Raw genomic sequence first — 16900 nt, 5'->3', positions numbered from 1 at the left:
AAATTTGGTTTAGCTGTTTGCCAGTGATAGAACAACAGACAGACAGACAGTCTTACTTCGCATTTGTAATATTAACGTTGATAAAACGTGGATTATGACATTCGTTATTACATGATTATTCGTTGGTTTTCTTACCTACATTAAAATGATGTATGAATAAAAATATCACATTAAAATCAATCAAAATTAATTGTAATTATAATATTTAAACTGGTGTATAAACGGCTGATTATAATACTTTTACTATTAATTAGCAGCTAATTTAAGTACATGCGTCGTAAGTCATTAGTTATAAATTTCAAATTTATGATAAGAAATAATAGATAAGGACTATTACACAATACAAGAAAACGTAGATGATAACGCATGATGCAAATTTCACGAACACACACGCCCAAACACAGTTACACACACAGTTACAACGAATAATATTCGTTTCTTAAAAGCATAAAATAAATAGAAATACTTAGTGGTAGGACTTTAATACCAAATAGCAGCCGCAGGGCTTTCTGTTAAAAGTCACTTCGTATCGCGAGTTATAGACCGACTTTACGCCTTTACCTTTGATACACTTTTATGATACTTGTATCCTTTAAATGTCATAATCATTAACGTCAATGTCGCATAACACTCTCTGACATTTATGATCGGTTCATTTTTTTTTTTTAATAAATAGCTCCAAAGATCAACTTTTCAATTGATTTAATTAAACAGTTATAATTAGTTCACACTAGTTGTATAAGGAATTCTATATCCAAGCCCCTCTTAGTCCACAGTGCATGGGAGCATAAAGTCAAGTCTTGCGCAGAGCCGTCTCAAGCTGTGCCGGGGCCCTTGGGTACCCATGAATTTGGGGCCCTTTTGGTAGATATTTACTACCAGGTACAAATAATTTGCTTTTAGCCTTAAGTATAGTTTCAAATAAACGGTGCCGTAATTTTTGTAAATTCGTAGGAATCTGATTGGTTATACAATCTTATGGCTATGGTATATCTATTTCTATCATGAAGAGCACATCCAGCTTACTACTTTTAATATTGACTATCGTCACTGGCCTTTTGATGCCCTATGGTAAAGACAGTAATGGTCTTGGCCCATCAGTGAGGCGCCAGGTCTCTTAAATACATTATTAGATCGAAAAGTGCTTATGACGATTGGAAGCCGATGATTTGTGGGTCGAAGTTGACAGATTCGGTATTATATATTATTTTTTAGTAGTCCAGTCATTATATACATTTAGAAATACAAATGAATCGGTATTAAAAAAGCTTAACTCGAAATTGTCGACCTCGATTTCGTATGTGCGTTCGTCGCCATCTTGAAAATGTGATTGAATTTCGTTTTTTTTCTTTGCGATAATTAGCTGTGCGTCGTTATACGAGAATTATGATAAATAGTTTTTTGTTGCTTAATTTACGCTCTACAATTAAGGTCGTGTACATTTTTAACCTAGCTTTTTAACTTTTCAGATTTTCTAAGGCGTACTTACAACATATACAAAAATCAACCTTCGCACCGTATTTGCATTTCTTGACCTGTTTTTTTGTATATCATTTCTAGATTATAGACAGAGAGGGGGAATGGTCGCCCAGAGGCTTTTTCATTGACGTGACGATCTGTTTGTTCATTCACTGTAAGTCGCGTAAAAGAACTTCGATCCAATAATTACAAATAAGGCATAACTTTTAATTTGAATTTATTTATTTATTCTCAGGAAACAGTGCAATAGAAAAGTACATTAACAGCCTGTAAATTTCCCACTGCTAGGTAAGGCCTCCTCTCCCTTTGAGGGGAAGGTATGGAGCATATTCCACCACGCTGCTCCAATGCGGGTTGAAAACATAAATTAAGCACATGAAAATTCAGTGGTGCCTGCCTGGGTTTGAATCCAAAATCATCGGTTAAGATGCACGCGTTCTAACCACTGGACCATCTCGTAAAATATATTATACTTTTCTATATCGATATACAAACGATAGAAGAACTAGGAGTAAATATTCGCTGTTCATCAAACGAGACACATTTTTCAATAAACCGGGTAACGACTAAGTATCTAATCGGTTACTTTCGTTATAACCAACATTCGGGACCGGAACCGGTGATAGCTTAATATTCAAATTAGAATAACCTTGTTAAATTACGATTCGAAAAGTACTTGTAAGAACGTACTTGAATAAAGTATACTTTGATTTCGATCAACAGTAGATACGTTTAATTTACAATCGTAATAGTATACATAATATATATATAACGTCGTTTGTAATGTGTGTGTGTGCAAACACAGATGGACTCTCTATTCCCTGTTGAAATATCTATAGTATATTACTTGGTGGTAGGGCTTTGTGCAAGCCCGTCTGGGTAGGTACCACCCACTCATCAGATATTCTACTGCCAAATAACAGTACACTGTATTGTTGTGTTTCGGTTAGAAGGGTGAGTGAGCCAGTGAAATCACAGGCACAAGGGACATAACATCTTAGTTCCCAAGGTTGGTGGAGCATAGGTGATGTAAGGAATGGTTAATATTTCTTACAGCGCCTTTGTCTATGGGCGGTGGTGACCACTTACCATCAGGTGGCCCATATGCTCGTCCGCCAACCAACCAATGCCATAAAGAAAAAAATATTTAAATAACTTCCTTTTTTCAATTTTCACATCCCTAGTTTATAAGTTTATCACTGGATGTCCTCTGTAATTTTTTACTCAACTATGTTATCTTTGGTCGAACTCGTATTCGATAAAACATAGCGTGCGACTTATTTACGTTTAATTTCACTAACAACAACGCCCTCACTCTTCAAACCCGATGGGATGGCGAATCCGATACAAAAAGAGTTCAACTTCACTCAGGGATATTAGGATATTAGTGAGATTTGACAGAAAAACCCGAAATCTTTTTATCGGACCGACCTGGGGTTTTTTTGACACAGGAACTCGGGGGTCTTTAACCTTATGTCACTGGTAAAAAATACATTAGCTTTATCAATGTATTTTTTTAGGCATTTTTAAGGAATATTATTCAATGCAAGATTATAAAGATGATAAAAAAGCGTGTAGCTAATACTTGTTGACTTCCAGGCAGGATTTATTGCATACATATATAATTGTATTTAACTAACATGACTGTATTTTGTAAATGTTGAAAAAGTGTAACTACTGAGTTTCTTGCCGGTTTTTTTAGGTAGAATCTGCATTCCGAACCGATGGTAGCTTCACTTAATATAATTTGTTTGATGAAGATTCAAAAGTGCTTGTAAAAGCCTACTCGAATAAAGTATATTTTAATTTTGATTTTATATTTAGCCACTAGACCAACGAGAAACAGCCCGCTATTGACATTTACTGAAATTAAAAAACGCAAACATGTATTCAAATGACGCTTAATAAATCCGGGTGGTTAAGGCATTGGATAAACTTCCGGTTAAGACATACCTTCTATTAAACTGTTTTATTTTTTTATTAATATATATATATATGTACATGTACTATATTAAAAATTTCGTGCAGGTCCACGAGATACTCGATCGAAGCCTATCCACAAGTACAGATCGCTTACAAATAATGATTTTTAGACGACAACATGTATCCGCAAAAGTCGTATAATCGAGATATATCGATATTAATCCCATGGGATTTACAGACATGACAGTTCAACGGGCGGCCATGTTTGACTAAAGGAACTTTCCGAATACTTACTACCTTTGAACGTTATGTTAATTGGAATGCCAAAATTAGTAAAATTACCTTATTTCTCACCACCTAAATAGAAAATATAGATGTTTGATAATCGTAGATGTTCACGACATTTATGAAGAAGGTATATTTTATATGAAACTACCGACCCGCCCCGGCTTCGCACGGGTGCAATGCTGATACTAAATATACCTACTACAGAATGTCTTACAACGTGCACAGTTTTTCAGTCGCTGTATTGCTGTATTGTTTAAAATCGCTTCGAAAATCAGCCATTATTTCTCGTAAAAAGTAAAGTATAAAAAATGCTTGTTGTGGGCTAACCCTTAAAGATATACATATATCATTATTTTGATCTATATCGTAGGGTTAGCTGTGTTTCTCTACTATATTGTGCATAAATTATACATATAAACTTTCCTCTTGAATCAATCTATCTATTAAAAAAACCGCATTAAAATCCGTTGTGTAATTTTAAAGATCTAAGCATACACAGGAACAGACAGCGATAAGCGACTTTGTTTTATAATATGTAAAACAAGTAAACAGTAAACCGTATTTGTTTAGTTTTATTTATTTTACCTAAGCGAAACCGGTATTTCATCTAGTATAACAAAATTTAGATCCATCGAAGATATTGTCTTAATGGAAATACATCCAAATTGCTCATGTACTTAAAAAATGCACATTTAACATATTCTAATGGGCTTCGACACTAACACATGAAAGAGGAGGTGCTATTCTGTGCCGGAACATCATCGTTCATACCTACATATATCGTTCGTAACGACTCGTATATACAAATTGTCGTTGGTGTATGTTTGCGACATATTTTGATAGGATACATATAAAAGAAAATAATATGTTCGTCATTGCAAAGTTATGTCGATCAGAAAAAAATACATCTATCAAAAAGATCAAGCTATCTTGTACAGGATATAAGACTGCTGTCCGTCCGTCTGTCTCGTCGCCGATATGTTTAAGTCTTGGACCATTGGTGAGGCGTCCCAGAAGTCTGATTAAACAAATACTATCTACACTATACGAGAAGACTATCTTTGTTATACCTAGCTGAAATTAATTCTAAACCAATATACATAAAACTTTACTTTTATACCAAAAGATGTTTCAGAGAAGATCAGATTCAACATCGCATCGATCGCAGATAACAAGCGTTTACTTAGCGTTCTTGTAAAATATGAACATACAGTGTCGCAACTAAACGGTTCATATTTTTTTGTTTGAAATAAAAATCAATATCAAAGTAATTTCCACTGATTCTTCATTGACACAACGGTTTGTTTAATCGTATGTGGTTTTTTAGCAACGGCGTAGTTAGTCACACACACAACAAAATTCCAAATCCAGTAACTAACGATCCGCCATGACATAATAGGTACAGTCAGATTTAAAAACGTTACCTAAGTACAGACCTGCGTCAATATGCACTTACATACGAACTAATCAAATAAACTTTATTTTAATATATTAAATTAATACATAAGACGTCCGTGCGAGTCCAAATCCCGGACATTTCTAACCAATGTTAACAACAATCTAAAATTTAATAAATATAATTCGATACGTAATAAGAAAGGTGGTCCTTTGCGTGGACCGGACAAATCTGACATTAAAAAGTAATTGACATTGGCCGCATTCCAAATTCGAACACATGTCAGACTTGCCGCGCAGAGATCTGTCAAAATTGCTTCCTGGCCCCCCTGCGCCCTTGGTGGTGGCCAGTTACTCGTTCGAGTTCCGTTTAGTCATAGTCGAGCGGGTATAAAAGCTGTCTGAGGCGTTGCAAAATCTATCAGTAGCTTTCGAGCAGTCAAACAGAAGTGCACGATGAGATTTCTGGTTGGTTTATATTTTTATCGTAATTCAATTATTTCTCAATGCTGTTCAATTAATTGCTTGCTAATTTGATATCGAGAGACTTTTACTTGTGCCATTGAAACCGAGCGCGTTTTGCTATTCGTACAACCATTGACTTCAGAAGGTCACGTTGACTCCATTAATTGTTTTTTTTTTTCAACAGATTGTAGCCGCCGCCGTCTTCGCTTGCGCCGCAGCCGCGCCTTCTGGGCCCCTGCTGGCCACATCTTACTCCAGTGGTCTTATCAACCACGCAGCACCATGGGCTGTAGCTCACGCTGCACCTTTGGCCTACGCCGCTGCCCCCGTGGCAGTAGCCCACGCTGCCCCAGTAGCCGTCCCTACTATTCCCCCTGGTGATATCGAGGGTGCTGCCATCGACGCCCACGTCGAAGCCTCCGACCACGCTCGTGCCGCTGTCGACACCGTCCAACAGATCAACGACCAAGTCGCCGAGAGCCACGGCAAAGCCATCAACGCCGCTGAGGACCACGCCTGGCAAGCGGTGAACGCTGCTCAGACCGCTGCCGCTGCTATTGACGGTGCCGCCGCTAACGCCGCTCCCGTCATCGCTCGCCAGCTCGCCGGTCACGTTGCTCCCGTTGTAGCCGCACCTGTGGCTGCATACGCCGCCCCCGCCTACGCCACCTACGCAGCTCCCTCTTACATCGCTGGCGCTTACACCGCTGGAGCTTACGCCGCTCCCGTCATCGCTGGTAGCCAGTCCGTGTCGACCCAGTCTCTCTCTCAGACCCATCCCGCTCCCATCGCCCACGCGCCTGTCGCATACGCCGCCCACGGTTTCGCCCACGCGTGGTAATTTGATAGCAAATTTTAGACAATAGATTATATTAAAATTATTCCGGCAAAAAGAAGACGACGAGCGATTAAAAAAATGTACATATATATTGTTTTTTATTTAATTGAACCACTTTTAAATATTAGTTAATAATAAAAATCATATAAAAATCAAAACTACCCTAACTACGATTTACGTAGGACTTATCCGTAACTATATATAATAAATAAAAGTTTGTCTGAACTGGCTAACGCTTTGAATCTACCATATTTAGCTGGGCTTTGTGCAAGCCCATCTGGGTAGCACGAACTCATAAAATATTCACCAACTAACCTAATCGACGTCTTCATACTTTGGCATTTGCTTCAATCCATTAAAACGTGTAAAGATTATCGATAACTTGATATGTGTAGTTAATTACATAAGAGGACAAAAGCCAAATAAATAACATTTAGTATTGAATTGACGCGATATCATTGGTCGAGAGCTCGAATAAAATCTATGATATGCCTTATGGTATGGTAAAAAAGGTTGGGTTGCCTTCTTTTAAGTTCAGCAGGGCACCTGTGCCAGAAGACACCGCTCTTACAACAGCATATATTATAAGCGTGTGTGTGTTTTTTTGTGTGTGTGTGCGTGTGTCATGTAACTACGTAAATGACATATACATGTATATATTATTAAGTGTGTAAATTATAATATGCGTTTTAATAGTGATTCTACCTCATCATAATTGAGGGTTAGGTAATATTAGTTAACTGTTAGAAGGGCACAAAATAGCTGAGCTATTAGCAAAACGTGGCGTTAATTTAAGGTTTGTTTATCTTTATCTCGTCTTCGATTGCAATAGACTATAGAAAAATAGACACACAACATTTGTTGCTCTGGTTATGTGGAAGCCCTGTCATGGTATGTTATTTGGAGGAATGAGGACCATGTTTGAGAAAGGTCTTGAGCATAGATGTGGATGGATGGAGGAAGAGGACGACCAAATAAACGATGGATGGATTGTGTGAAAGATGATATGGCTGGAAAGAATGTTATTTGTGAGATGACGTTAGACAGAGAAGTATGGAAGAAGACATGCTGCGCTGACCCCAAATAAAATTGGTATAAGGGAAGTAGGATAATGAAAGGTGCTCGAGTGCAGCTATATTAAGCCAGATGAAGTTAATGACACATGGCATCACAGATTTTCTGTCATCTCTTCTTCATAAAAATACGTGTTCGTCTTGAAATGCCCTACTGAAGTGATAACTTAAACTAATCTAAGTTAAACTATTTAATATTGAAATCGTTTAACTTGAAAAAAGCTTAGATTTACTTATTAATACTTAAATTGTATGTATATTAATATCATAATATAAGGATAAGTTATTTATTAATAAAACTATGATATATTTTTATTTTTACTTAAAAAGATAGGACAATTTTTTTAATCCCGATTCTATACGAGACTAGGCGAAATATGGTTAGACTTTCGGATCTGAATTAATGGAATATAAATAGTTACTTATACCCTGTGTTTTTTTTTTTGTTTGATGGGAAACAGAAAATATCTAGTAGTTCAAAAAATAATGTTTTAAAATACTTGTAAATGTGACGAGATGGGGTGCATGTATTATGTGTAAAATTCTTCATTGCACTTGACATAAATAATTGCGTAATTCAAATTAGAAATCAATTATTTTGTTTAACTTATCTTTCTAAAAATAACTATACCAGCTAAAGTGACCCCAACCAAAAAGCCCCGTTCGTAACAATAACTTAACAATGATCTTTAATAATGATTTTTTTTTAATCGATATTTGTAACAGTTACTGCCTGTCATTCGCGTCCCTACCGTCCGACCGATGTAACATTGTACAAGCGTCTATTATTTTCAGTGTTTCTACTTAAAATTTACTTTGAAGCAATGAAAAGTCTTAAAATTTTCGGATAACGCTTGAATATTTAGGGACTTTTGTGTTACATGTACATTTTAAATATTTATACAATTTTTAAAATCATTAAATTAAGAAAATAATATGTTCGTCATTGCAAAGTTATGTCGATCCGAAAAATTACATACAATTACATCTGTCAAAAAGATCAAGCTAACTTGTACAGGGTATGATCATAGGCTTAACAATCACATCAAGCATTGATGAGGCGTCTATTTATTTGTGTTTAAGATTCATTTTGTGCTCGGTCATGAAAGAAAACGTCGTGACGGAACCTAGTGGTAAAAGACTAAGACACAAAAAAACACGAAAGATTCAAAGCAGTAATTAAGGCTAATTAAGAAATATTAATTTAATTACGTAGATGTGTAATTAATTAAGATTGCAAATGTAAAAATACGGTGCCATATATAACATACGGTACAAAGAAGGGAAAGTGAAATACTTTAACAATTATAATGGAAAAATGACTGTAGTAAATTTATCAAAGAATAGTACTCAGTATTGTTGTGTTCCGGTTTGAAGAGTGAGTGAGCCAGTGTAACTACAGGCACAAGGGACGTAACATTTTAGTTCCCGAGGTTGGTGGCGCATTGGTGATGTTAATGGTTAATATTTCTTACAACGCCATTGTCTATGGGCGGTGGTGACTACTTACCATCAGGTGGCCCATTTGCTCTTTCGCCTACAAATATCATAAAAAAAATTGTAATTATGACAATTAGCTACATATGACTGACGATGTCGTCTCCCTTTGCGGAGAAGGTTTGGAGCTCATCCACCACGCTGCTCCAATGCGGGCTGGTGGAAAGCAAAGGGAGAGGAGTCCTTAGCCCAGCAGTTGGAAATTTAAAGGTTGTTACTGTTATTAACGATTTCCAATTTAATTAATACTTAGTTTCGAAACTCAGCTGTTAGATTGAATAGAATTGATAGTCTTGGAACACCGTATTGGAAAGAAGATCTTTACATAGATATATGTAATATATCTATGTATAGATATATATAATGTGTTTAATGTATATATGTCGTGGCCATATCGTAGATTTGCTCACTTCATGAAATGTTCGAGAATTTCATGAAATGGTTACATTTCATGAAATGTTTCATTGTTTATTGGCCACATCATGATGTAGTTTGGGCAGATCAATGATAAGAAATCGTTTCTCGATATGGGCAACTAAACGCGCGGCTTCTTCATGAAATGGCCAAGATTATTTGATCATACCGTAAAGTAGTTACATTAATTACCGGTAGAGGCGCTGCAAACGCTTTGTTTATGTGTGAAGATGGCGGCCGCTGTCGATAATGTTGTTTCTCGCAGTGAAAAAGTGAATAATTCGTTAATAAAAGGAGAATAGGGTGACTACGCAAAAGAAGTCCATGGACTATTACTGGTTATCAAAATACTTATTTCTAAATATTTGTTTGTTTTCTAAAAATAATTGTGTTACTTGACGTGTTTGATGTTTAATTTTGTTACAAAAATTTAATTCATTTTGTTTGTATCAGTCGGACTTAAATAACAATAAAGAAATTCTTAAGATATTCTGGATTTTTATTAAATATTTTATTGACACCCTATTTATACGATCCGGCCAAATGTGGATGAAAAAATCGTGAAATGTTGACGATTTAATGTTCTGGTCAAATTAAGTTGCCCACATCATGAAATGCGACCATTTCATGAAATTCTCGAGCATTTCATGAAGTGAGCAAATCTACGATATGGCCACGACATATACATACATTAAAAAAAATGTGAAATGTCTTTAAAATAAACAACAAAACAACATACTAAGATACATACTTATTTTAACAAGGGTGCTGTCACTGTAATAATAATTGACGTATCATACGTGACGGTATCAAGAATATATACTATATTCTACAGTACAGTACAGTAGCTCTTACAAGCACATTTGAATTGTGATATTCAATATAAAGCTGCCGTGAACTTACTGTTATCGTGGACTTTTTCATACCAATTTTCATTAACACCCCCCCCCCCCACTTACCCTCAAAAATAAAGTAACGTTAAGTTACTAATCTCGAATTTAAGTCGTTCGATGTATTTCCCTGAGCGCGTTAAAATGACGATTATTTCATCACGGCGCAAACATCGAAGCGAATTCAAGGTTCTAAAGGTCAATGATCGATTTGCACTTGGTGTATAGTTCAACAGCGTTTTAATTTCAATGGTGATCTAATAAAAAGTTTATGAAAAATATGTTCTTATTCTAAATATATTAAATTATTTTATTTCTGTCTGTTTTGTCAAACTACTGAACCGATTTTGTTATTAAGCTTTAACTCCAGGGAGGAATATAGGCTAAGCTGTATGCTTAATACGGGCCGATCAACCGCTATAATGCGAGAAAAGTCATAAATAATTATTTTGTACGTATATGTCACCAATGATTTAGATATTTCCGTTAATATGAAAAAAATTAAAAATAAAATATTAACTATAATTACTCAAAATTATTAGTTTAGATAGTTTAATTGTGTTCTTATCTTAATTTTAATTTATTGTTGTTTTGTAATAGTCTTTAATTAGCATTTTTTACCTTCCTTTTGTTGTCGCTTAACTTTTATTTTGTGCATGCTGTTATCACCTATAAGTGAGATACCACTAGTCTTATTTTTTATTCATGTATCTGGATTGTTTTCAGTGTGTATTTTTTTGGTGATCTAATAAATAAATAAAATAAATAAATGTAAGGATTTTTTAATATTTCTTACAGCGCTAACGTATATGGGCATATATAAATATTAACCGTTAACAGGTCAATAGTAACAAGTGGTGACCAGTAACCATCAAGACCGTGTAAAGGTAGGATTTACCTATCTAAAATCATAAACTAAAATCAAAATTTACTTTATTCGAGTAGGCTTTCACAATTACTTTACAGCTAGTACCTATGTTTATTTAAATATTTATCGTTTATGCCATTATGTTTTATAATAATTAATTATTATATCATTAATTATTAATTTCCGTTTCTTTAATAAAAGTCCGCAGTCATTTTTAATTTTTTTCGTTTCATAAATTCAAATCATTTGTAAAAAAAATACATTGATAAAGAAGGCATATTATTCGATACAAGATTCTAACTAAATCCACACTTTTTTATCATCTATATAAATAATATCCGCCAACCTATACCATAAAAAAATGTATTAAAATTCAAATATCAAGATTGTTTTTTAAATTTTTTTACTTTTATAAAGTACAATACGATTTTTCCGTATTCAATTACGATGTTTACCGAGGCACAATATTAACTTCAAAGTACTACAAAATCCTATCTATCCATTTTAGATTATACATTACGCAAACTTTTATCATAATAGGTACTGTAGTATAATATTGGGGAGGGGCACCCAATTAGAGCACACATTCCTTAATACCCTCCATTTTCTTAGTAACAGGTGTTCATGAGTACGTGCTTTGACGTTCCTACTGAATTAATAGAATTAATAGTAATATTAAAATTTACCGTTTCAAAATGTAAGTCTACCGCGAAACAGCGGTAATAACCTCCTAAAATCCAACTACTATATATACTAACTCCATGCTTTTTAGGGTTCCGTACCCAAAGGTTTAAACCGTATTCCTGAGACTCCGTTGTCCGTCCGTCCGAGCGCCCGTCTGTCATCCGGCTGTATCTCATGAACCGTGATAAAATTAGACACTTGAAATTTTTCACATATTTATTTCTGTTGCCGCTATCAAAACAAATACTTAATATCAGATTAAAATAAATATTTAAGAGGGCTCCAAATTATCATTTTCAATATTGCTATAAACAAATCTGCAGCCTTTACTGCCTCTTCTGCGGTAAGTAATGGTTCTACCTCGCCTTCTTTTTCCCCGTATGTGATTAAAAACAATAACGAGACAGATGCCAAACGAACATTACCGAAGGTGTAAAGAATCATGTCGGTCATTATAACCGGACACAATGTATTAAAAATGGGTCATAATAAGCGAACTGTCACTATAAGGAAAGTCATTATATCCGACTTTTTTACAAAAAATTTTAAATGAAATCCAAACTTCATGTAATTACATCATTATAAACGGTTGGTCAATATAGGCGGAGTCATGATAAACGGATTATATTGTATATCATAAAAAATAATAATAATAAAAGAATTTGCAGATTGTATACCTATTTATACCTACACAACACATTGTCCAACGGAAGATGAATCGACTTGCGGAGGCGTACATTTTCCACAAATATCTTTACATCTTTTGTTTACGAAATATTTGTCATTGTTATTATCAAAGCCATCGATTTTTTTCGAAAAATTATATTATTGTAAGCTTGTGTTGCCAACTGAAGCGTGCCAAGTTTGTTTAAACATTGCCAATATTTTTGAGAATGTAAACAGCCGTAACAGATCATTTTTAGGGTTCCGTACCAAAGGGTAACCTATTAATGCGACTCTATGTCCGTCCGTCCGTCGCGTCGGTCACCAGGCTGTATTTCATGAACGTGATAGTTAGACAGTTGAAGTTTTCACACATGTATTGTATTTTTATTGCCGCTCTAACAACAAAAAACAGAATAAAATAAATATTTAAGGGGCCTCCCACACAACAGATATAAATATTTTTTATAGATAATGGTACGGAATCCTTCGTTCGCGAGTACTACACTTGGCCGGTTTTATTTGCTTAGCTGATGTTAATTAAAAAAAAATTACTTCATGGTATCGATACGGGAACGTGTCATTTCCGTTATAAGTTAGTAGAGTTGACCCCCTATTTATTGACAAAAACCGCATGGAAATCGGTCGCGTAGTTTAAAATATCTAACCGCAGAGGCGGGAAGCGACTTCGTTTTACGCCACGCTGTATTAAATAATCTTTTATTAAACGCCGAATGCAAATATTCACTACATTTCAAAGCGTTACATTATATCATCGGTATTTTTAAATCGCGGTCATTAACTCGCCGGGTTTTGTTTGCGTGGTGAGAAATAGGTCAATGTTTTGTTGAACTGATTTTGAACTTCATCGTTTTTAAAATGATGTTAGTATATAAAAGCGGGAAGCAGGGCCGGATTTAGAGCCCTGGGACTTCCACGAGAGATGTTAAGAATTTTTAATTGTAATATAGTATATGTTTAGATGTCTAGATATAATCAAATTATTATTATACTAGTCGGTCGCCCTTTTTCGGTTTATTCAAAAGTTTTTTTCGGGTATCTCAAATACTATGACTATGTTTTGTTTTGATTTCATTTCATTGTAAAATGATGAAACCTTTTTTGAACGATTTTTTTAATGTCAAATACATGTTACATTAGTTCTCTATAAACGGCCAGTAACTTCAGCTCTCTCAGTTTTTTTTTTAATTGTAACAATTTACTGAGTTACAACCAAGAATGCTCTTAAATTTTCTGCACATCTTTGGCTGGAGCTCTTCAAATGAGACCATTATCGACTTTTCATGTGCAGCCATCGCCCCATAATCACTGGGACAGAAATCGGCTTACGCTATTAATATACAAGATTACTAATGACTGTTTTAAGAATAAATAAATTATTAACAAACCTGACAAACAGAAATGAAAATGACATTTATCAGTGAAATAATAATAATGGGCCTCTTCTTTGTGTCTCCAGGGCCTCCATTCCTCTGTGACCATGGCCTGAATACCATGAGACCATTACGACTAACTTTAGGTTTATTTGCCCCAAATAGAAATAATAGTAATTCATTAAAATGGACAATGTTATTGTGGTTTATAACGAAAATTCCACTTAGGGCTCACCTCCGTTAAAATTGTCTAACAATATCGACAAAACTTTATTATCACTGGAATGTACAGACAGACGATTTTTATTATGCAAATATATATAAAGACAAACAGATCGATATCTAGGAAGCATCCGATCCATTGGCCTAGATGTTTGTTAAGCGAGAAAAAGTAACTTTCTTGTGCTGCATTTTATATTTCTCTTGGTAAAATAACTGACTCTCGGTATTATGCTTATTTAGCTGTGGACCACGAAGCGTTTGTGTTTATAATTCATCTCTTGCTCGGCGGTGAAGGAAAACATCGTGAGGAAACTTGCATGTGTTTAATTTCAACAAAATTCTTCCACTTGTGAATCAACAGACCCATATTGGAGCAGCGTGGTGGAATATGCTCCAAACCTTTTCCTCAAAGGGAGAGGAGGCATTAGCCCAGCAGTGGGAAATTTACAGGCTGTTAATGTTGTTTGTAATATTGTCAGAAATTAAAACTCAGCAGTCGGGATTAATCCAAACACTCCCCGTGAAAAATTCGGTAACAGATGCAGAGTGATGTAAGTAATAAGTTTTTTAATTGTTCGTATCTAAGAAATCAGCGTTCCGTTCCGTTGCTTTACATATTGTACATGTTATGTTTTCCTTATTGCTTATGGTCAGCGACAAATTTTCGAATGACTGCTTTTTATCAAATATTGTGAGTTAATTTTCAATTAGCGCTTCAACAACTTCTGATAATTAAGTGTTTATTAAAACATTTATTATCAGAGCTTAAAATAATACAAATAATCTATTACAACCACAAGAATAAAATAAACAATATTTAACATCGTATTGACGCGATATCATTGGTCGAGAGCTTGTATAATCTTTGATTTTCTTTACGGATTGGCTTAAAAATCGTTCTTTGAATGAATGATATGGGTAGGCGGACGAGCAAATAGGTCATCTGATGGTAAGTGGTCACCACACTCACCTATAGACATTGTAAGAAATATTAACCATTCCTTACATCACCAATGCGCCACCAACCTCGGGAACTAAGATTTTGTGTCCCTTGTGCCTGTAGCTACACTGGCTCACTCACCCTTCAACCCTAACGAGCCAACTTTTTTATATTGGTGTGCGTGACAGATACACTTGACAGTCGGCAAACATCATACTACTGTACTAGTGTGCGTGTATTAGTTAACCAAACGTTTGAATCCAATTTTTTTGGACGCGTTCTCAGCTCAGACAGACAGTCTATCTACACATATAAATAATTAAACATTATAATCAATCTCACCCAAAACAATACTTATAGCTAAATACTAACATTAAATCATTTTATTTATAATCTTGGAGCTAGAGACTCTCTGTTGCGTCACAATATATTTACAAAAACATTATGTATATTCACAGTAACACTTTGGTAAAATCAGTTAAAATCATTGTTTGTTCACATGACGTAAGGATAAGTTTATAACGCCAAGTTTCCGCCAAATTTCAAGACTTCGTAAAGTCAATAAATCCATCTTGAGGTAAGGTATTTTATAAGAGAAACGGATTCTATAACAAAATTCCGCAGACATTATTAACTTTGCCGTTTCATAAATTCAAGACATTTGTAAAAAATAATTTGGTATAGAAGGCATATTATTCAAAACATATGATAGAAAAGCGTGGAGTTAATACTTGTTGATATCCAAGCAGGATGTATTACATACATATAATTGTATTTAACTAACATAACTGTATTTTTTAAATGTTGAAAAAGAGTAACTACTGAGTTTCTTGCCGGTTCTTCTCGGTAGAATCTACATTCCGAACCGGTGGTAGCTTCACTTATTTGATTGTTAAATGACGATTCAAAAATATTTGTAAAAGCCTACTTGAATAAAGTATATTTTGATTTTGATTTTTGGAATATTTGATTAAATTTTAAAAGATAAAATATAAAATACTTACAATTAACAATTTGTACACATATAATGAAAAGCGCGCCAAAACACGTGCGCCATCTTCCCACCGCCATCTTGTTTTTCCCGTCACAGGCCATGAGTCACATAACTTACATCACTTTGGAACCGGGATATGCTCGTCTTTTGTTATCTGGAATAGAGAAAATTACGTTAGTATCGATGTAACAAAGTCTATCGGCATTAGATACTGTGACGTGGTACCTAGATCATAGGAAAAGAGCACTCGTAAGTTAAAGTAGACTTATTTAGCAACCGATATTTTGAATATTCTTTATTTCAATAGAGTAATTAGAGGTCATTTGATTTTACATTTTTGCCCTCTGAAACGTAAAGGAGAAGATTTTATTAATTTTCATATATTAGAATAACCGGGGGCCTTTATCTGCCTAGCTTCGTACTGGTTACTGTTAGCAGGGATTCCCTATACCTCGGGAACCTCTGTAACTTGGAGTTCCACATAATGGTTTTATACGAGAATTGGGAGGCGATAAGATAATTGACTCGTTTTAAGATAATTAAAATTGTAAGAGTACATACTTCTAGAGCCAAGATGGCCCAGTGGTTAGAATCCGTGCATCTTAACCGATGGTTTCGGGTTCAAGCCCAGGCAAGCACCACTGAATTTTCATTTGCTTAATTTGTCTTTAAAATTCATCTCGTGCTCGGCGGTGAAGGAAAACATCGTGAGGAAACCTACATGTGTCTAATCTCAACGAAATTCTGCCACATATGTATTCCACCAACCCGCATTGGAACATCGTGGTGGAATATGCTCCAAACCTTCTCCTCAATTGAGAGGAGGCCTTAACCCAGCAGTGGCTACATGCTACTAATGCAATGTAAAAACAT

General features: G+C 35.0%; 1 protein-coding gene across 2 annotated transcripts in view; it reads right to left on the bottom strand.

The window, feature by feature from the left end:
- Positions 1 to 16900, bottom strand: part of LOC125074156 — an 88320-nt gene that overhangs the window by 31862 nt on the left and 39558 nt on the right. For both annotated transcript variants that reach the window (XM_047685397.1, XM_047685396.1), the window contains exon 2: positions 16038 to 16181. In XM_047685397.1, coding sequence (XP_047541353.1) covers positions 16038 to 16128 — 91 coding nt within the window. In that variant the 5' untranslated portion in view covers positions 16129 to 16181. The remainder of the gene's footprint in view (positions 1 to 16037; positions 16182 to 16900) is intronic.

Source organism: Vanessa atalanta, chromosome 27 (genome assembly GCF_905147765.1).
Source record: "Vanessa atalanta chromosome 27, ilVanAtal1.2, whole genome shotgun sequence".
Classification (NCBI taxonomy): domain Eukaryota; kingdom Metazoa; phylum Arthropoda; class Insecta; order Lepidoptera; family Nymphalidae; genus Vanessa; species Vanessa atalanta.
Note: the sequence above shows the minus strand (reverse complement) of the source record. Positions and strands in the feature narration are given on the sequence as shown.